Source organism: Leuciscus leuciscus (assembly GCF_965113295.1).
Source record: "Leuciscus leuciscus genome assembly, chromosome: 1".
Taxonomy (NCBI): Eukaryota; Metazoa; Chordata; class Actinopteri; order Cypriniformes; family Leuciscidae; genus Leuciscus; species Leuciscus leuciscus.
Genome location: NC_138725.1, coordinates 57,468,024 through 57,490,637, shown reverse-complemented (window position 1 = coordinate 57,490,637; position 22,614 = coordinate 57,468,024). Strand labels below are relative to the sequence as shown.

Sequence of the window (22,614 nt, the reverse complement as noted above, 5' to 3'; positions counted from 1 at the left end):
TTACTAGAAAACAGCACATGTATACACTCACAACTACTGCATGTTCCCCTTCTCAAACTACCAGGAGAAACTGGGGTGGGTGAGGGGGCCACATCAGATGAGCATTTGATTGGCTGCTGCCTTTTGCATTCTTTGACCATCATTGGCTACTGAAATGAATGGGAAAACCCTTCTCTAGCACACATAACCCTTCCTCCCAGTCATGAGGTGCTGCCGTGGGCTAATTCTGTACTCGACACTCGTATTACCCTGGGAGAGAGAGAGAGAGAGAGAGAGAGAGTGACTGTGTGTGTTTGAGTTAAATAATGAGGGAGGGGCAAGCAAGTTGTGCCCAGGGTGAGGGAGAGGGGGAGGGCTTGAGAATGCAGGAGAAGCAACAGATTTCTAGGGAAGCGGACGGAAGGAAAGTCTGAGCAGATTCTAAGACAAGAAAGCACTGAGGAAACAGAATGAGGTGGAGAAGTATGGGGAAAAAGGGAAAGATGCCTCAACACAGAACATAGGGGACAAGAGAAGAGCGGAGGAATGTTTTCTTGTGTGAGCCAAGAAGACATATGAGAAGAAAGTGGGCTGATGGATTAAGGGAAAAAGCAAAGCAGCAGAGCAGTGACAAAAAGCCAGGCCTGTCAGAGGAGAAAAGAGAAAGAAAGAGAAAAAGAGAGAAAGGGGCAGTTAAATTTAGAGGAGGGAGGGAGAGTGAAGAGATTAACAGACTGAGAGAAGGGGAGAGAGTGTAAAGAAAAGGGTGTAGTTGTCAAGAAACAAGCACAGGAGTAAAATAAGGAGAGGACAGCAGAGCGAGAGAGGAAGTCGTTGGCAGAAGCAGCATCTGCTTTTGAAAGATAGTTTACGAGAACACATGCATGTCAGCGGCTATGTGTGCGCTCGTGTGTGAGAGTGGATGCACGTTATGAAGACTCTTATGCTCTGGATCCTTCCTGTTATCCTTCTGTGCTCCTTCTGCAGTGTGGCCTTCTGGATATTCCTTTCTAACAAGTGAGTATATCAGTTTCAGCCTGTGTGTGTCTATCCTTCTATTTGGAGAGTGAACTTTAAAAGACCTGAGTGTTAAAAAATATCGTTACGGTTTGCTGGCAGCCTAGTCTTTGTTTCTGTCAAGTTAGCAATACATTTTTGTAAATAAAAACCTCTCTAATCTATACACTGTCAAATAACGGCTTCCCCACAGACATCTGATTAGTAAAAGAGTATTACATCATTACAGAGGAATTTTCATTGAAGCAAAACAAGAAGATGATTCTCACATTTTGGAAAATGGTTCAATGTTTAAAAATCCTGAAAGGTCTAAACGATGGACTTTAGAAGTTCTATGTTTACTTTGTTTCAGTAAAGTTTCGTATCACATTTCACATTAGTAAATAATTGAAAGTTTTATTTTTTGTCTGAACGCTTATCTCTTACATTCAAATGATTATGATGTCAGTAAACTTTTTACATGTTAAAGCAAAAAGATAGATAGCTCTACAAAAAAGCTTTATTAATTATTTCAGGCAAAGACATCCTGCATGTAGCTTATAGACAAATAATATTCACTCATATTGCATAATGTATCAATATTATAGCATATGTAATGCAGTCATGTGATGAATGCCTTTTGATGCAAATTTATATATATATTTTTTATAATAGTTTTTTTTCAGTGTTTTAGTTATCTTTTTAAACACCAACTGACCTTTAAAACATTTTAGAAACTAAATGAATGAATCTAAATCACTATGATTTGTAGAATATAGGTGACAATATATATTAGCTTTCATTTGACAGAACATAAACTGATTAAAATATAAATGAAGTCTAGTGTAGGGGAATAAAAAAATCTTCATATTAAGCACAATGATTAAATACCAAATGGATTTATAGGCCTACATGGTTCTCTATAAAAATGTGATTCTAAATTGTCAAACTGCATTTAGTCAGATAATTCATTGTCGGCATCTTTTTATTTATTGATTGCACTGAAAAAAATATCTATCAGAAAACTTCAGTTCAATATTAATATTAATGTAATATTGTTGCATCCTGTATAGGGTTTATTCTGTGACAGTAACCTGCTGATTACACATTTCAATCTTACATAACAAAAATTTACCTAAGGGAATAGTTCACCCAGAAATGGTCCCATAATTCATTCTCACTCAATTAGAGGTTTTCACAGAGGACCCGAGGACCCGTATGGGTTCGGATTTATATTTTAAATGTTCGGACCGGGTCCGGGTCAGGTCCCAATCTGTTACTTCAGGTTCCAGGTCTGTTTAACATTGGCTGCGTCCGAAAACTGATAAATGCTGCCATCGGAGGACGCATTCCAAGGTCGGAAGGCATCAAGACAGGTCCGAATGCAATGTTAGCTTCACTTTCCTGTCTCCTGAGATACCTTCATCTGAATGACTTTTGAAAGCAGCATACATGTATCCTTTGCTGCCTTTGATAACCCACAATCCTATGCTTTCCATTCTAGGACAGTTGAGCAACAAAAATAAAGATGGTGTCTGAAAGTTGCGGTTGGTTATCAACTGGTGTGTAAATGTACATTTTTGATCAATGTTTTCCACTTATGATGTCATTTCTAGCGAGAAATCACTATTGTAGTCATTAAATATTCAATTAGTTTTCACCGAAGCTCGCTCTATTTTGCTGTAGATTATTAACCATTACGCTGCCTCAGAAGTCTGTCCGATATCAGTTTTGTGAGGAACCTTCGTGCGCAAACGCTGCCTGCAAAGTCATTGCCTGATAGGGCAGCGAGGCAACAAGTCAGCTGCCTACGTTTTCAGATGCAGCCAGAGTGTGTCGCCTAATTTCAGAGTCGATAGGAGAACACCCGGCTGTGATCAGAGTCGTTTTGACACAGTGACTTTACCAATTGACGATTGGCTCTTTTATTCAGAAGGCGGGACTTATTCCGCCATACCGCGCATTGCACTTTCTTTCTTACTTTTTCTCCCAAAACGGCAAAGTCGCATTTGTCATCCATCACGTGAAAGCAAATTGACTTTTGATGCTGGAATTATGCATTAAACAAGCTCTTTCAATCGGCAAGAGAGGAATAACGTGATGCAAGGAGGAGATCCAGTCAGATGATAAAATCTATTTTTATTTCTTAGAAGCAGATGATCAAATAATAAATGAGAAATAATATTTCATCATAATCAGGGTTAAAAATTTTATAAGGAAACATAACATGAACATTTAAAATCCCTTCTAATATTTCTAAATAAAATATAAGTCACACTCTGAGTATAATATTCTTACCTAAAGGAAAATAAAGTTGTTGAGAGATCTCTCTTTAAAAAGACAGGTTGCAAAAGAGCCAGGTCTGAGTCCAAATGATGGACTGACTTATGCAGAAATCTATCTTCCTTTTAAGCAGTTAACTTAGAGGAACAGAGCCAATTTCCTCTTTTCATCGTATATGGAGCAAAGCACCCTTGCTTGACGCAGCAATAAAATTAACATATCCGGCACTCTCTGATGGCACATTGCTTAGCTTAGAAGGCATTTTTTAACCCACTGGATTCATATGAATTACTTTTATGATGGATGGATGCACTTTTTGGAGCTTCAAAAACTGTTCTGTGCCATTACAAAGATGTAAAGATCCAGGATATTATTTAATATAACTCTGATTGTGTTTGGCTGAAAGAAGAAAGCCATATACACTTAGGACGGCTTGAGGGTGAGTACATTTTGGGGTAATTTTCATTTTTGGGTGAACTATTCCTTTAGATAAAGCAGAAATTCAAAGTCATCAGGATATTTCTTAATTTAAAGTATTTGTTTCCTCAATCTTCCATGCTTCACATTTGTTGTAGCTATGCATACTCTGAGACGGCCTCTTATCACAGTCATCATATCAGATTATCAAATTACGCAATGCCCTTTCATTATAATTTTTTCCCTACATAGTCGTAAACTTCCCTCATTCAGTTATGCTTGTTTTCGTTTTGTTTACATTCTCGCGCTCTTTCAGCTGTGACAGATGAAACATGCACTAAACCTGCAATATGCAAGGGTTGTGTTAGATTAGAGCATTCTGCATCTTGACTCGTTGATGGACAAGTTAAGTTCCCTATCAGTCGGTCACTCTCTACGTACATCGTGACCGACGAATAGGAATCTCGCTAGAGAGGCCAATCTACTTCGAGTGAAACTAAACGAGCCAATGCAGATTGGCGTGCAATCATTTGCATCAGCTGTTCAGCCACGCAGCGCGGGTATATAATAAGCAGAAGGTGCGATTGCACTTCAGTTTTTTGCTTCGGAGCTGAGCACTTCGATGCTGTTTTTTCTACTAAGAGTGTTACGAGCGAGCTTTCAACGGGACCTCTCCATTCTGGTGCGGGGCGATACAGCGCGGCAGCGTGGGCGATCTCTCTCTCTCTCTCTCTCTCTCTCTCTCTCTCACTTTCTGTCTTTTTTTGTTTTCAAATTTGAGCAAAACAAAAAAGCTGTTTTTACGAGTTGTTAGCAGTACGTCTCGCTCTGAGCCGCTTAAAAAGGCCGCTACAGGGCAGGGACGTGCTGGGCCTTACGGACAACACTGCGACCGCTGCGTACATCAACCGACAAGGTGGTCTACGCTCCCGTTGCATATCGCAACTCGCCCGCCATCTCCTCCTCTGGAGTCAGAAGCATCTGAGGTCACTTCGCGCCATGTATGTCCCCGGTGTGCTCAACCGTGTGGCCGACGAGCTATCACGAGCTGTGCTCTCGGGAGAATGGTGACTCCACCCCCAGGTGGTTCAGCTGATCTGGAGAGAGTTCAGGGAGGCTCAGGTAGACCTGTTTGCCTCCTCAGAGACCTCCCACTGGCAGCTGTTTTACTCCCTGACCAAGGGAACACTCGGCACGGACGCACTGGCACACAGCTGGCCCCGGGCCCTCCGCAAATATACATATCCCCCAGCGAGCCTACTTGCACAGACCCTGTGCAAAGTCAGGGAGAACGAGGAGCAGGTCCTTCTGGTGGCTCCCTATTGGCCCACCCGGACTTGGTTCCCAGAACTCATGCTCCTCATAACAGTCCCTCCCTGGCCCATTCCTCTGAGGAAGGACCTTCTGACTCTGAGACAGGGCACCCTATGGCACCCGCGTCTGGACCTCTGGAAACTCCATTTGTGGTCCCTGGATGGGACGCGGAGGTTCTAGGTGACTTACCACCAGAGGAACTTAACACCATCTCTTCAGCACGGGCGCCATTTAAGAGAAGTGTGTACGCATTGAAGTGAAACCTGTTCGATGAGTGGTGTTCTTCTCGCCAAGAGAAGACCCCCCGAAGATGCTCTATAGGGTCCGTGCTTTCCTTTTTGCAGCAAGGGTTGAAGCGAAGGCTGTCTCCTTCCACGATCAAAGTACATGCTGCCGCTATTTCAGCTTATCACGACCACATAGATGGCAAAACAGTAGGAATGCACGACCTGGTCGTCAGGTTCCTTAGGGGGGCGAGACGGTTAAACCCTCCTCAACCCCCCTCCATACCCTCTTGGGACCTTTTCCTGGTGCTTCGAGCACTCCAGGATGTTACCTTTGAGCCTTTGCAGTCAGCAGACTTAAAGCTTCTCTCCATGAAGACGTTGCTGCTCTATCTATCAATCACTTTCGGTCGACGAATCATGCCTAGAGTTTGGGCCGGGTGACAACCATTTTGTACTGAGACCCCGGCCTGGCTATGTGCCCAAGGTTCCTACCACTCCCTTCAGGGACCAGGTGGTGAACCTGCAAGCGCTGCCCCTGGAGGAGGCAGACCCAGCCCTGGCTTTGCTCTGTCCTGTCCGTGCTCTGCGTTTGTACGTGGACAGAACCCAAAGTCTCAGGACCTCAGACCAGCTCTTTGTCTGTTACGGAGGCCAGCAGAAGGGAAAGGCTATCTCCAAGCAGAGGATGGCCCACTGGATAGTGGATGCCATCGCCTTGGCTTACCAAGCACAAGACGTGCCCTGCCCGCTCAGGTTGCATGCTCACTCCACGAGAGGTGTTGCATCCTCCTGGGCGCTGGCACGTAGCTCCTCACAAACAGATATCTGTAGAGCTGCGGGCTGGGCGACACCTAACACGTTCACTAGATATTAGCCTACATGTACAGCCATTCTTCTCCTGTGTTCTCACCCTAAACGGGTAGAAGCACTAAGAGGTCCAGCTCTGTCGGCTTGCTGCACCCTACTGTGCACCCTTATTGCTCCAGAGTGAAAAACCTGTTGAGTCCTTCAACACCCTCGGCCCGGACGTGGCGGAGCGTCCGGCGTCAGGCCTTTATCCGTTGAATCCTTGAGAACCGGGTCTAGGCTGGGTCCCATATGTGTGACCCTGCGGGGATCCCATTTGTGTATTTCTTCTACGGCTGCTCCTAAACGGAAGCCTGTGTCTTTCCCTTGGGCTAAGTCACCCAGTATTTCATATGCAGTACAACCTTCGGGTTAGTCCATATGTATATCTCCACATAACTCCTTCGGGGAAGAATGTGGGTTCCGCAGCGTTCTCCTTCCTACAGAAAGGGCACACTTTCCCAGTGTTATCCAATAATCTCACTGAATGGGTTATCACGGAACAACAGTGACAGATACACTCTGTGTAAGCCCTCTCCTATCCTCCTTCCTGGCAAGAAGGGGCAAGAGGCTTGCACAGGGCGCTGGATGGGGTCAGCAGCTGTGGCGCGTTGGTAGGGATTCCTATTCGTCGGTCACAACGTACGTAGAGAGTGACTGACTGATAGGGAACGTCTCGGTTACGTATGGTAACCCTCGTTCCCTGAAGGAGGGAACGGAGACATACGTCCCGTCGCCACATCTCCTGCGATCAGCCGGGGCAGCCAGCTCATCGTCTTGGCTCCTCAGGAAAAAAACGAAGTGCAATCGCACCTTCTGCTCATTATATACCTGCGCTGCGTGGCTGAACAGCTGATGCAAATGATTGCATGCCAATGTGCATTGGCTCGTTTAGTTTCACTTGAAGTAGATTGGCCTTTCTTGCGAGATTCCTATTCGTCGGTCACAACGTATGCCTCCGTTCCCTCCTTCAGAGAACAAGGGTTACCATACGTAACCGAGACGATACTGTGTATTCAGAGAAATGTCAACAAAATATGTTAATGTGTTATATGGATTTATTTACTGAATTGTGAAGTGTCAACTGTAATAATATCATACATATTAATTATGGTGATAATTACCGACTTTCATCTTGCAGAATACCGCCACATGTCTAATATTATAAATGTACATTTACTGTATATAATATGTATAGCACAAATATATTTGACAGTCAAATTGAAATTACATTTTAAAATGTGGTTTTTGGTGTTGTATTAAATTGTGTGTGTCTATTTGTTTTTGTAAACTGTATTCATCGCCAGTTATATTGCATGCTTTATAATTACTGAAATCAAGAGGAAATATACAAATGTTTAGCCGTTGCATTAATTAAGTAATGTTGGGTGTTTGCTGCCATGGCTGTGACCTTTCCCTTATTATGTGCTGTTTCACTGGCAACAGCAGCCTTTAATCACAACAAGGCATGTGGGAGATTAAACTCCCTGAGAACTTCACAGCGACACAGAATCACTGGGTGCTGGGCTCCACCATAGGTAATGTGAATTAGGTTTCTATTTAGATGCCAAATTACAGGAAACAAACTTAAGTCTTTAATATTTACTTGAAGATAAGTTTAATGATTAAAGTGAATCACATCTGTAACTTTCTAATGCTACATTGCTATATGTGCCTCAAAAAGAGTAAACCTACAAATAGACTCTAGCCAGAGTTTGGAAGGTCAAAGGTCACTTGTGTGGCCTACAAATATCTCACAGTAGTATAAAGATAATTTTAAGCTTTGTTTCTCCAAGGCTGTTTGTATAATTGCTCTTCTAGGGGAAATCAGCTCTGGTTGAAGTTTAGAAATTGGCCTTTGGTTTTGATCCATGTGTGAACTGCTCAGAGGAACAGTAACCTATCTATCGTTAAATTTAACATTAACATTACAACACCTGGCTTGAAAAATGGAGTACTTTAAACAAATGAAAGACACAGTACCTTTACGCCAGGCTGCGTTTACACTGGCACAAAAAAAATCCATTCTGACACATTTCCAAATGTGGTTTTAAATCAGATACATATCCGATATCTGGACATCTGACCTACGTCTAAACACATATATCCGATTCCCCTTGGAATTCCAAACCACCACAAGGCTTGGGCAACGTGTTTGGCCACAAAGCTTTTAATGTCGTATTATAAAGCAGACGTGCGCTCGCACTAAAACTCACAGCTTTTTTTTTTTTTTTATGAAGTGGAAACTTTTATAGTTAAATTCCGCACACACAGAAACATCCAGGAGCATAGAAACTGGTTTTCAACTTCTGCCCCGTGAGACCGGGGACAGTTGCAACACTTTTTGCATTTCTCTCAGTTACTCAGAGACTATTTGGACTAGACCAACCAAATTTGTATATATTAAACTTGCATCTGTCTGCTAATTACCCATACCATTTAAAGATGATTATATATGACATATCGTTCACAGAATTTATTTGAATGGAAGAAGCCAGATGTTGCAACTGACCCTAACCCAGGGGACAGTTGCAACACAACCCAGGGATGGTTGCAACATGTTAAAAATACCTTAAATTTCACTAATTAACTTTAGCTTTTTGTCTCAATGAGCATAGAATTCTGAAAATATTAACTGTATTAGGCCTACTATAATATTATAGTATTATTTATTTCAATAATATTATTGTAGCCTATAATTTATTTATTTAGTCATATTTATCAAATATCAGTTATTGAGTTTTGTTTGTTTATGTGTAGAACATAGGCCTACATAGATTCAGTGTGCAGGTGTTACAGATGCTATTCAATCTCTCCATATTTCAGTGTCAGAAAGGAAGAACTGAACAATTTGCAATGCAACAAACTTTTATTAAATATGCAATTTATAACTTGTTGCAACCGTCCCCAACCCTATCAGCCATGACAGAACATCATACGCCTGCTAGACACACTGACTTTGACTCATGCTGCTAACCATGTTACTTAGAAGTCAACAAAACAATAATTCAAACTAAGTAAGTTTTGATTAATTCATACAAAATGTCAGGACAGTATGACAAAAATATATCTCATGAAAAAATTTACTTTCATACCTCCAAAACAAGTTTTGTTCAATAAATGCAGCAGCAGATGTTGAATATGTCTACTGTCTTCTTGTTGGGGGGAGGGTCTAACTGTGCATGTGCAGTATGAGTGTTGTCACTCTAGCTTGTTTCTGATTGGAGAAAAATGACATGTTGCAACCATCCCCATTTCGCAACTTTCCCCGGTCTCCCCTACATTATAGGCTATTTCTCAGCAATGAGGTCATAACTTCGCTGTTATTGTAAATAAACTAACGAGCTTCACTATTACATTCAGACGCACACAAGTAATCCTCTCTCTCTCTCTTGTTAATTCCTTCTAATTCATTCAAATAAATGAACCTTACCACGATACAAAAATAAATGAAAATGACGACTTTTCACTTATCCATGCTGGCAAATAATCATGGCCACCCGACATGAATTATAGTTTTAGTAACCCTGAGGGTCAACCATGTCACAGATAGTAAAGCGATCACCAATAGAATCATTTAGATATTATAGATAACCAGTAGTGTCTATAAGTGAATTTAAGCAGGCGGTTAAATCCCCCAACTCCCCACACAAAAAAAGAAAAAGAAGAAAATAAATAAAAGATTGGTTAAAAGATCAGATCTCTGCATTGACACTTACAGAGTCTAGTTTATTTATTCTCAAAGACGTCTGGTCTCGCTCTATTTAGCAAACAATGCATAAGGGAGACCGATAGTGTGGGTGTGGATGAAATGGAGTAACTGACAAGAAGGGAGGGACAGAGAGTGATAAGGAGACAGAGGGAGAAATATATAGTGAGACAGACAGGGAGAGAAAGAAACAGGCCTTCTTTTTGTAATGTTAATGAACAGATGACTTGTTTTTTTTTTCTGTTTTTTTTTAGATTGATTGGCTGTTTACAGTAGGCCCACTGATAATTTAATTAAATGTAAATATTGTACGTTTGTACTACAATTTTTACTCAGAAATTGCTAGTAAATTTCACAAATAATTACAAAGAAATGGAAACTTACTAATTACTAATTAACTTACTAATAAAACTTACTAAAATAAATTTACTAATTCTATTTTTTATAATTTTTTTTACAGTGGTGTTGACACCTGTGGTACAACATGTCTTGGTTGACTGCTGTGTAAATTTGACATTGTGTATAACCATAACAATGCAAGGCTAATAAATGGGAAGATGCAGCAAAAGAAGACAAAATGCTGCCAGTGAGCCACAAGGGTACATCATGAACTGTTAGCAGTTGATGTTTTATAACATTGAATTTTTCTAACCGAATTTGCACAGGGCTTCATACAGTGATGAACATTATCATCAGAGGAAGGGTAGATTGTTAGCTAACAAACTGCTCTAGTTTGCTGATGAGTTGCTTCAACTTGCATGCAAAATGAAAACAACTGAAGATGGCAGTAATAATTAGGGATGTCCAGATCCGATCACGTGATCGGAAATCGTCCTTGATGAGAACAGAGGCTCAAACCCAAGCGGGAAGGAAGTCGACCGGAAGTTGAAGCCGGCCGCGTGCCACCATCTTGTAGCAGAACTTCACCTGCTGTTAGCATCCCATTGACTCCCATTCATTTTGGCGTCACTTTGACAGCGAATAACTTTACATCTGAGGCGTTTGAAGACTCCATTTGTCCATTATTTATTTCTAAAGAAACACGACAATGTATAAAATGCTCCATTATCTTGTAGCTTACGTTATGGCCCCGTAAAAACAGTTTTTGTAAAAGTAGGCTAACGATTGCATCATAACCACGCGACTCTCTGTCGCACAGTAGAGAGATTACCGTATTGACGGGAGGAGAAAATCGCGGGCAATCGGGGGGACGTGAAGGCAAAATGACAAAATAATTAATCAGAATACCTAGCAAAAGTTTCTCCTGCTCCTAGCTCATGGACACCTCCTACTCTCGATCTCCGTCTCTGCAAGATTCGGAAGGGAATGATTCAGATTTCTCATGCCACAGCCACTAGAAGACAGACGGGTTGCTCACGTCACATCTACGTCGTCAAGCTCAGTTTGAGTCTGCGCGTCAGGAACGGAAGTCCTAAAGAATCGCTGAAAATGGGCTTTACTTGCCTCAATTGAGTTCCAATGAGATGACTCTGTCCATTTCTTATACTGTCTATGCTCAAACCTGACAAGGTAGAGATGTTAGTTTTCATTAAGAAAAACATACATTTCCTTCTGTCAATCTTTCTACTGTGATGACAGTAAGAGTTAGGAGTGCAGTTCCTAAAAGCACATTACTGGCTTTGCAAACACTGTGGCACTTTTATTTTCGCTCTAGATGTGTAAAACCAAGTGAAAACCAAGTGTAAAAACAAGTGAAAGCGCGGGCGCGCCGCTGTCTCCTTTCCACAAGCGCTTGCTCTCCGTGGCGTCTGTCGTTGCTATGCAACCATGAACTGCGCTCTCCATGATGACAAGGAAGTATCAGCAAAAGATGAATAGATTTCTAGCCCTTGCATTAGCTTTACTACTAGATATATTTATGGAGATGAAAAATAATAAGGCGCCCTGTTTAATATCAGCTATGATCAGCAGTTCGGCCGAGCATTCAATGTTGTTATGCGCTGTAAGCTGATCAGTTGGTTCGTTGCTGCCGCGCTCTATCACTCGCACACCATAAAGAACAAAATGGTTTTTAATGTTTCAGTTTCTTGATTAAAATGACATAATTTGGAAGCGGATAATTTCTTCACAAACAGCTCATTATGACTCAAAATGTTAGAATGCTGCACCTACACTCGATAGTGTGAATAAGATCAGCGCAACGCAGACCACTGCATTGACAGCGTGAAACACATGATCTGTCTATGGCCAGGGCTACACCAGTCCAGCGCTGATTGAGGAATTAAATTAGAAAATAAAAGAGAGTTAGACATATTTTTTCTCGCATCTGTGAATTTTTTTAAATAATTTGCTCTGAGATGAAGCAAATATATTTGAGCGGGACTATAAAAGCTAACCTTGCGGGAATGGTTTAAATTATGCGCAATCCCCGCATTCCAACACCGAAATTCAAGCCCTGCAAAAGTGAAGAATTTATGTTATTTATTAGGCAACTTGTCTTGATTGTTCAAGCTACCTCAAAGAAGTGAGGAACATCCTGGATCTGTTTTTTCGCTCTTTATTCTTTTTTTATGTATAGAAGTATCGGATCGGATCGGGACTCCATATCGGTAGATACTCAAAATCAAATGACTCGGACTCGAGGGAAAAAAACCCTGATCGGGACATCCCTAGTAATAATGTAGGCCTATTGTACAAGCGTTCAATAGCCTATAGCTTAAATTGAAGGGGTAGACGAATCCAGTAGCCTATTGTTTTGTTCTTAATTAAATAAGTGTTTTTGAACTAATCACGGGTGCGTTTCCAGTACAACGACGTAACTCGCTGCTTAACTACCATAGATGCATCGTTGAAGAAATCAGCCACGACTGTTTTCCGAAACCATATTGTCGAAACTTTGTCATTCAACCACGTTGGTTAATGATGTCATGAACTTGGAGTAACTTCTTTTAATAAATCGTTTGAGATCGAATTAATGCTAGACTTTTTGCTGCAAATTACGGACATGGCACCTGAGGATTAATTCAATTTTTTCTCAGTTTTTTTCGAGATTCAGAGACGTGTCTAAAACGGTGTCTGAAAGCTGCTATGTGACAGGGTGTAGGCTACTGCAAACAAGCTAAAAAACCCAGAACTAAGTTTAGGCTATATTTATATATTCGGTGGAATGGCTCATAAGCGTAAAGCCCACTTTGAGGAGACACAAGTGGATGCAGGCAATAAGATGTGAAGCATCAGCAGGAAGAATGGGAAAATTGTGGGATCCTGATACTCAGACGCACAGTTTGCATTAAAAATACATTAGGTGTGCAGTAAACATTGTCACTGGTTAGTCAAATATCAAAATGTCAGTTATATAGGCCTATATTAGATACATTTCTGTAAACTAACTATTCCTATCGCCGATTACGTTCCCCTCCACTGGGCGTAATTCAATATGACACGTTGCGCTCGGTCTCAATTGCCTGTATCCTCTTTTGTGTCCTTAAACACTCGTTTTTTGGGGTCGACCGCTAATAAAAACTTAGATAACGACGGAACTTGGGGCCATAGTTTGATGCTTTTGGGAAACGCACCCCAGTTCAGTGAATGAATGAATGACAAACTCATAAAGGCAGTTATTATAGGCCTACTTGTCGCCACCAACTGGCTAAATGATGCATCATGCAGAAAAAGTTACTGAAAATCCCCCAAATCGAGGACACAGGAACTAACTGATGTATGGTTAATACATGGTTAATACTCTCCCAATAAAGCCAATAGTATTTGGCATTTTATCTGCTGTTTTGTGAGCTGCAAGCATGCCTACATGTATGTAAATGTATTCCTGCAATTCCAATTATGAGTGACATTTGCGGTTATTATTATACGACAATACTTTGAATTCCCTCTTAAATATTTCAGTGGTTTTGTTTGTTAATTTTCTGCTATAATGAGCCACTGAACAATATTTGGACCATGAATATTCAATAACTTATGAGCGATCATTTTTGGTTTGTAAAAATTTTAAATAAATTTTTTTCCGCAGTAATGTAAACCCTAATCCTTCATCCAAGATTCCTCAAAAAGTCTCAGATACACAGTCTTGCAAGGGATGCAAGTAAGTATGCAAACCTGTTTATTACACACTACAGCACATAACATCTTTTTACATGCCTAACCCTAACACCAAAAGTAAACACCTTCAAATGAGATCTTTCATGTTTTATCATTTTTATTTTAATATTTTACAATTTCATATTTATTGACTGTTCATGTTTACATGTTACATACTTAAATTAAACCAGATCATATATTTTAAGATGTTTGTATGTGTATTTAATTTTCAGAGAGAATGTAGTCATTTCCAAAGCACTGGGGAACTACTCTAACAGATGGAAAAAACATGAGGCAAACTTTAAAAGATTCAGGTAAAACAGTAGCCCAGAGCAGACCATGAGCTGTTCTCATAAAGGTTAAACACATCTGTGGCAAAGCTTTGTTATTGGATGAATATAAAAGTACTGTTCTGTTGATTATGGATCATATATATAAAACAGTTTTTAAATAGACAATTACACTACAAAAAATGCTTACTTCAGCATAGTTCACTTAAAAATGAACTATTAACAAAGGATCTATTCCTTTAAGGTTAGATTTTATGTTTTACATCAGACTCAGTGTCTTTTTCCTTCCAGGTCATTGCTGAGTGGCAAATGCCATGCTGTGTCAAAGGCTGTTGTCACACAGAATAACACCCCACTTGGGTCAAATGTTATCTATGATGGAGAGAGGAGAAAGCCAATACAGGTGACACAAGCCCTGTTCAACATCTTGGCTAAGGTAATGTATAAGCATTCAAACATTGGGTGAATTACAGTTTGATGATTGATGATTTTGCAGTTACATTGTGTGCGGGTCTGTTTGTAGGAGCAGCCCTTTGGAAATGCTACATGGGAGTCATGTGCCGTGGTGGGGAATGGTGGTATTTTGACCAATAGCAGCTGTGGAAAAGAAATTAATTCTGCCCAGTTTGTCATTAGGTCTGTATCAGATCAAATCATGTGACCTATTGCCCAGATTAATATCAATATTATCAGAATCTCAATCCACATTAGCATCAGTCTGTAATGTTGGTTGAACAATAATTAGGCTATCTGTGCTTTTTAAGCTCCTAAGTGTAGCCTTAACACTATATTTGATGTAGGCCAAAACTTTTATTTCCTATCAGAACAATGGCCTAATTAACCTCTGTCCACCCCTGCATTATAGATGCAACCTTCCACCGCTGGATAACAGATATGAGAAAGATGTAGGCAACAAAACCAACCTGGTGACTGCAAATCCCAGCATCCTCCATGAGAAGTGAGTCTGTGTGTAATAAATGTCCATTGTAGGCAAGTTGTTAGGAACCCACGTGCAGCTTTATTCCAAATAAACACGAACCAATTAACAATGACTTGGATTGACAATAAACATGAACTAAATATAAACTTACCAGCAGTACAGGGAACAAAACTACTCGTTACTATCGTAACCTCGGTTCCCTGAGAGTAGGGAACGAGTATTGCGTAGCTTTACACAGTGGGGAAACTCCTTTTCCCCGATTTACTGAAGTCTAAAATGTAAAACGCATTTTGCAGCTGCACAGCTAGCACAGTGAGTGTTTGGCTCACTCATTGGCTGTGCTGTGGCAGCCGCACATCCAATGGCGCGGGCACCTCTGACGTGTGCGCCAATGAGCTAGCATCACACCATTACATGTCAGAGCCCGCCAAAGGGGCGCGGCCTTAGCCTGTATTAGCCCCCGAAAACACAATTTTAGCAGGTTTAAACGACTGAAGCGACAACTTGTCAGGTTACTATAGTGCGGCCAGCTACGCAATACTCGTTCCCTACTCTCAGGGAACCGAGGCTATGATAGTAACCGGGTAGTTCCCTTTCGAGAACGGTCACTTCGTATTGCGTAGCTATACGCAGTGGGGATGCCATGCAAAACGCCACACTATAAGTAACTGGTTGTCTACTGCAGCTCAGGACCCCTGAGCTCACAGAAACATTCCAGAACCCAAGTATATATACTGAACAGACCGGACAGTCCTGAAGTTGTCACTGAAGGAGTAAAAATCTGCTAAAATGGCGTTTTCGGGGACTAATATAGGCTAAGGCCACGCCCCCTTGGTGGGCTCTGACATGTAATGGCGTGATGCTAGCTCATTGGCGCACACGTCAGAGGTGCCCGCGTCATTGGATGTGCGGTTGCTGCAGCACAGCCAATGAGTGAGCCAGACACTCACTGTGCTAGCTGTGCAGCTGCAAAATGCGTTTGACATTTTAGGCTTCAGTAAATCGAGGAAAAGGAGTTTCCTCACTGCGTATAGCTACCCAATACGAAGTGACCGTTCTCGAAAGGGAACTATACAAAAGACAATGGAAACATGGAGGCTACATATACACAATAGGCTTGTTTGACTTGAACCGGTGTTGTTGAAGTCAGTACCTGATTGCCTAATCCTAACCCCTCCCCCACAACTAATCCGAAACCTACCAATACTAGGGGAGTAATAATTTGGCGGGGGTCGAAATTCGGCACAACACCGGCGCTGCACAGACCGATCGGTTTATGACATCAAAGTACCGCGAGAGCAATTCAAAAGCATGAGGAGCCGTCTACTCTCTATTAGTATTGGCAATTTCAAAACACTGCTTCATGAAGCTTCAAAGCCTTTACGAATCTTTTGTTCTGAATCAGTGGTTCAGAGCGTGAATCAAACTGCCAGAGACACGGGATTTCAGTTAACGAGGCTTCATTACGTCATAACTGTTTCAAAACACTTCAAAACACTTCGGTTCACCACTGGGGACGATGATCTCTGTCAACCCATGAATCATGAGGAGTCACTGAGAACCAATGAACAAGTGTCTGTGGGTTTTACCTGGGCTGCGTTCAGCCCCGACAAAACGTTGCACAACGTTTTTTAAACAGAAACGGTGATGCGTTGAACACACTGTTCTGATGACGCAAGAGTTGCAACTATGGCAGATGAGAAGGCCATTCTTTGTGTTCTTTGAGAAGAATTTTCAGAGCCTGATGAAGTCGGTATAAATATGTGTTTAATACTACAAAATATGCCCGATGTTACAGTTACTGCACTTGCCGCCCAGAACAAAAGAGAACATCCCAATCGAGTGAAGGGATTGCTGAAACTGAAATGGAAGCACACATCTTACCTAATTCAGACTAAAACACATCTATTTAGCCTCACATACTGACTTTATTTGTAGTTCATACTGTTTCAATACCCTGTATTTTCTTTCTCATTTTTAGGAAAAGCACTTAATTACCATTGTTTATTTCTATACCAAATGTCATACACTTGCAATGAAGCTAAAAATATAAACAACTACATCATTATGTTGATATCCTATATTTTTACAATAAAACTTACGACAAACATGTCTTCTAATATCCTCAGTGGTTGCGTATACCGAGCTGCATCGAACACATTTGTAAATGACTTTCCTTGAACCCCTTGTGCGAGTTCACTTTAATACCCCGTGTTTTATATACATGTTGCTGCTGATTGGACTGCAGTTCTGACACACCCACCAAACAAGAGAAAACGTATCTCAAACCCCGTTGCACACCGGTGCACGCCGTTTCCAGGAAACATGACGTTCAACCCGGAAACCGTAGCAAAACGTTGCGCACCGTTTTGAACTTGAACGTGCCCCTGATCTCTGATCAGTTTTATACATTTGTAGACGTTTTAATTAGACAGTATAATTAATATGAATGATAGTAGTTGGCCTGTTTAGCTGAGCCATTCATTGAACAAACAAAACAAACCCTGTCAACTGATAAAATAACATACACGTGATAATCTTATTAGATGATTAGATAACTCCATTTGAAATATTTTACTTTCAATAAAAAATTTGCAGTAGATTATTAAAAGTTGTTTTATGCATGTTTGGCACGGGTTTTTGTTGCATTTACACTGTTCTGACCACTAGGGGTCACCGTGGAGTTGGGTGTCAGATTGTTTCGAAGCCTGGACACAATATGGCACATTTGCTTCAACTGTTTCGGTGATCCACGAAGCCTCGATCTGCCCACCCCTACTCTCTATTCGCTCTCGCGGTACTTTGAGGTCATTCACCGATCGGTCTGTGCAGCGCCGGTTCAAGTCGAACAAGCCTAATGACTAATGACAAGAAACACCTGTGAACAATCAAGACAATAAACCAATCACAAAACAGAAAAGAGAAACACATGACCTGAACAACCAATCAGAACATGACACATGAACAGGGGAAGCACATGACAGGATCACATGAGGGGAAAAGTGAATCACATGACATGACCAGGAACTAAGACTATATGAGAATTACAAAATAAAAGACATGAAAACATAAACTTTAAAACAAAACCACGAAACAGCACCTATTGCTTGTTTGCCACTCAACATAAAACGCCAAAAGAAGAAGAAGAAACTGCAAAACAGACATGACACTGTGGTTGTGGGTTTGGCTTTAGTGACACAATTAAGATGTTTCTTGCTTAAAAAGTTGAACATTCAATTCCAGCAGTGCCTAATACATCATATCATTGACAAGGAGGAACGATTATTAATCCATCATTTAAACTCACTCAGAATGGTAATCCATGCGTCATTTTTCTATATGATTTGATATTTTTTTATACACAGATGAATCACTGGAATAAAAGCCGAGCGATAAGTCAGATACAGTTTATCGCATGTGTATTCTTCTGCTGATGTGTACGTTCTGCTAAAGCGGCCAATGTAGTCGGACAAATGACTCAAATTAGTTGGTTTTCATTAGTCAATCAAACACAGACTACAACTTTGAGATCAGTGTTACTGGTGTGAAAAGTACCGCAAAAGTAATGTAATTACTTTACTTTCATTACATACATTTCTTTCCAAAAAACATAACTAACATAATTAGTTACTTTTTTAGTGAGTGATGCAATATTGTTACGCATTTCTTTTAAAAGAACCTTTCCCCAACATGGACATCCTAACTTGCCCACATTGAGACCCTCAAAATGCCCACTCTGACCTCATGCCCAGATGATGCCCATATAACTCAGATAAATCCAATGTGGGGCCCACATAGTTCACTGATGTAACGTGGGAGCAGGGACGAGGCAGAGAGAGAGGGACTTCAGATGCAAGCACAAGTTTATTAGAGAAACACAGGTAAATGCAGAATAATCCAAGAACAAGAGTATAATCCACACAGCGAAGAAAGGAGAGCAACAACCGACAAACAACAACTGAAGCACAGAGGTTTAAATAGACTGGTTGAAAAGGGGCTGACAAGGGACAGGTTTTGGGGATTAGTCATGGGAACTAATGAGGGTAACTATGGTGACAAACAAGGCAGGCAAGACAACAAGGGAAACAGGAACCAAACACAGGAGGGGAGCAAGGAAACAGTGGGAACTGAGTATACACTTCAACATTACAAAAATGTACTTACAAAAACACAAGACACAAAACCAGGATCATGACAGCTGGGATTGTTTGTTTAGTGTGTTTGTGATATAGTTAAAGCCAATTATCAGATTGCATTTATGTTGCCTCCAGAAAGACTGAGAAAGTAATTAAAAATCTCTGTAAAAACACATTTTGCAAGAATAATTCAAAATGGATTTAGGCCTATTATTGAAATTGTTTTATAATTTTTCAATGGAATGCATTTCTTTTTTTCATAAACATTTATTCCTGAAAAGTACTAAAAGTATTGCTAATGGGAGTGTTATTATTGAGTGGAATATTTAAGTGAAACGCACTCAGGCTTTTCTTTATCCTCATCTGTTACAGGTACAGTGGTCTGATGGAGCGCCGTCGTCCATTTGTTGAAAGCCTTCGTCCTTATGGACAAGCCTTAATGCTGCTGCCAGCGTTCTCTTACGGTCACAACACGGCTGTATCCCTGCGTGCCTTTTACACACTGGAGGACTTTGGCCGCAATGGCCCGCTGCCTGTTTTCCTGAATCCAGAATATTTGAGAAGTTTGTCGAAGTTTTGGCGTGAGCGAGGCCTTAACTCGGTTCGTCCCAGCACAGGACTAATCACGGCCAGCTTAGCATTAGAAATCTGTGCTAACGTCCATTTGTACGGTTTTTGGCCTTTCAGTAAACATCCAGATGACAGTCGACGGATCACCAACCATTACTATGATGATCGGCAGAGCAAGAAGAATGTACATTCCATGCCGGCCGAGTTCGAACATTTATTGAAACTCCACAAGCAAGGTGTGGTTCGCATACACCTGGGGGATTGTCAACCCACACACAGGTAAAACACGAGACTGGCTGCAAACTAGGCCTTGCCTGTAATGTACATTGGTGTATTGGTGTAAACCCCTACAGAACACTTCTCCATTTGATTAAGAACTACAACAGGCCACCTGGATGAGTGTCTGGAAAGTCACAGCTGTGAATGTAATTGTGCACTGAATCTATATTGCTTATAATGCTGTGTGCACTTGCTCAAAGAAGAAGCCATGACACAACAAATTCATATTTTTTAAGTTAATTTGAGATAATCTTGCACACAAAAATAGCTGAAAACGAATGTACTGATTAGCCTTGGTATACTGTGAAAGAATTGAATTAGGAAAATGACTCCTAGAGCAGCACCCTTAAACACTCCTCAAGTGGCCTTGCCTTATTCTGCCTTTAATGTGCTCGCTATCGGTGCTTCTCCAGCTCTGTTGCATTCATCACAAGTGCCAGTCTTTCCTCTTTAGCATTTTTTAGCAGTGAATGTGAATTTGATCTCAGGTGTGGAGAAACAGCTGTAAAAAGCAGCTCTGTATTTGACTCTAGACTTTGATTCCTGGACTAAGATCTCAGCTAAGAGATTGCAGAAATGTCTGGTTGTTTGGAAGGATGATGTCACTATCACAGTGTGAAACAATAAGAAGCATGGATGTGGTTAGTGTAACTCAAGAGTAAGAAACTAGAGGTGTAAAAGCTGAAAATAGGGGCAAATTTCAATGTGCCAATTCTAAATGCCCTATCTGAGTATGACATTACTCTTACAGCATTCATTGTAATGTAAATGAATAAATAAATAATTAAAATTGTCAATTTCAGTTCAAATGCAAATTCTTGGTGCAGTTTATGTGTAGACATAAGATTTCTCGGTTTCTATGAATTATTTAATTGACAAATGAAAAAGTAACCATCAGTAATTAAAAGGATTGTTTGCCTAAAATGAAGTGTTTTTTTTAACTCACCCTCATGTTCAAAACTTGTGTGATTTTCTTTCCTTTGCCTTAAAACCCTTATCTCAGATATTTTTGTTCACTGAAAACTCATCTGGATGGATTCATGAGAGATGTGACAATATCTAATTTATGAACGAATTGTAATTTTTAGTTAGATTCAGTCAGCCAGCCAGTTGGTCCAGTTCACAAAACTGTTTGAATCATTCATAAATCAAACTGATTCAGTTCACATGTTTATCTCACAAACTCACTGATTCATTTTCAGCAGTTAAAGTGTAGGGTAACATGGGGTAAAAGGCCCCCTGGGGAAAGATAATCCCCCCACCTTAATTTTTCTCCTGACCAATTTAAATTTTAAATTAATTTAAACTTTCCATGAATTAGATGTACATTTCAGACATCTTTGCTTGGATTTCACTGTGTTTCTTTTATGTAGGGGTGAAACGATATTCAAACTGAACCGAAAAACCGCGATACACCACCCACCCCATACTCTCATGGCATACTGAACGGGCCCAGCCCAGCCCTAGCCCTAGCCCTAGCCCATTGTTGAGAAAGCAAATTTGTCCTCCTTGACATTTGATTTAATGTTAATTAGGGGTGTAACGGCACACGTATTCGTCCGGCGAATTTTCAAGTCAAGTCACCTTCATTTATATAGCGCTGTTAGAGCCACACCTACATTAATACTTTCGTAATATTTTTCCTTATATTATTAAGAGTGATTATGTTTTTTGATAAATGCATATTTTGTGTTATTTGTATTATTTAGCAAGATTTTGACTAGTTTTACATGCTACGTACGTGTAATAATTTGTAGAAGAATAAGGAAGAAGAAAGGGTTGGTGCTAAACAGTGTTTTGACCGTGAAAAGGATTAAATTCATGTTACTGGAACGTGAATAAGTGTATAATCTTTTTTTGAGTGTTTGATTTCTCTTAAAATGTAACCTGACAACGAAAAAGTTATGGATTCATGCATCAAATCCTTTGTGCTACACCCTTGTGGGAATGGCGAAGAACGAAAAACGTCTCAGATCATCATTACAAGCGCTTTTAGCAATATGGACTATTTCAAAGCAGCTTTACAGTGATAATAGGAAATTAAAGTAACAGAGATTGTTTTGGCTTTATAGCAGCTCTAGAATAAAGTTATTGTCCAGCTAAAGTTAGTTTTTATCGATTCACTTCCGTTGCAAAGATCATAAGTTATTAACTTAGGGGCCGCTTACACGACACCGTTCTAACAGAAAACCCTGCTCCAGCCTGCAAACCTTGAAATAGGTTCCAATGTGCAAGCCTTGAAGAAAAAAAAAAAAAAAAAAAATATATATATATATATATATATATGTATACATATATATATTTTTGTTATCTCTGCGCAAGCTTTAAAAACGCAAACTTGTGAAAACGCTGATGGCGTGCAGGTCTATAGGTATCCGCGTTTGAATATATATGTGCGCAGGCGTGTAGTCTTTCTTTACAAATTGACCTAAACAAATTACTTGTCTGGCCTTAAAAATGTATAATACAGAATTATTTTTCGCTTCCAGGTAGCCATGTGAACCGGAATTATTTGGACAATGTTTTATCTGTACAGAGGTAAGGGAAGGAGAAGGGGGGCCTTCACAGGGGA

At 40.5% G+C, this 22,614-nt stretch overlaps 1 protein-coding gene across 2 annotated transcripts; it reads left to right on the top strand.

Annotated features, from left to right (window-relative positions):
* Positions 1 to 337: 337 nt before the first annotated feature.
* st8sia6 (ST8 alpha-N-acetyl-neuraminide alpha-2,8-sialyltransferase 6) lies at positions 338 to 20,844 on the top strand. Of its 2 annotated transcripts, XM_082162670.1 has the most exons (7): positions 341 to 996; positions 13,760 to 13,831; positions 14,061 to 14,141; positions 14,409 to 14,553; positions 14,641 to 14,753; positions 14,983 to 15,075; positions 19,566 to 20,844. In XM_082162670.1, the coding sequence occupies exons 1-7, from the start codon at positions 902 to 904 to the stop codon at positions 20,044 to 20,046; spliced, it is 1,080 nt and encodes a 359-aa protein (XP_082018796.1). In that variant the 5' UTR covers positions 341 to 901; the 3' UTR covers positions 20,047 to 20,844. The 2 variants fall into 2 exon arrangements, with proteins under 2 accessions (XP_082018797.1, XP_082018796.1); XM_082162671.1 differs by lacking the exon at positions 13,760 to 13,831 and having other exon boundaries at positions 338 to 996.
* Positions 20,845 to 22,614: the final 1,770 nt, after the last annotated feature.

What these genes read in the sequence shown, in the direction of transcription:
- st8sia6 (XM_082162670.1), top strand. Translation starts at nt 902, where the DNA reads ATGCACGTTATGAAGACTCTTATGCTCTGGATCCTTCCTGTTATCCTT. An exon ending in TGGATATTCCTTTCTAACAA is followed by an intron (nt 997 to 13,759) that starts GTGAGTATATCA and finishes TTTTTTCCGCAG; the next exon opens with TAATGTAAACCCTAATCCTT. An exon ending in CCCAGCATCCTCCATGAGAA is followed by an intron (nt 15,076 to 19,565) that starts GTGAGTCTGTGT and finishes CATCTGTTACAG; the next exon opens with GTACAGTGGTCTGATGGAGC.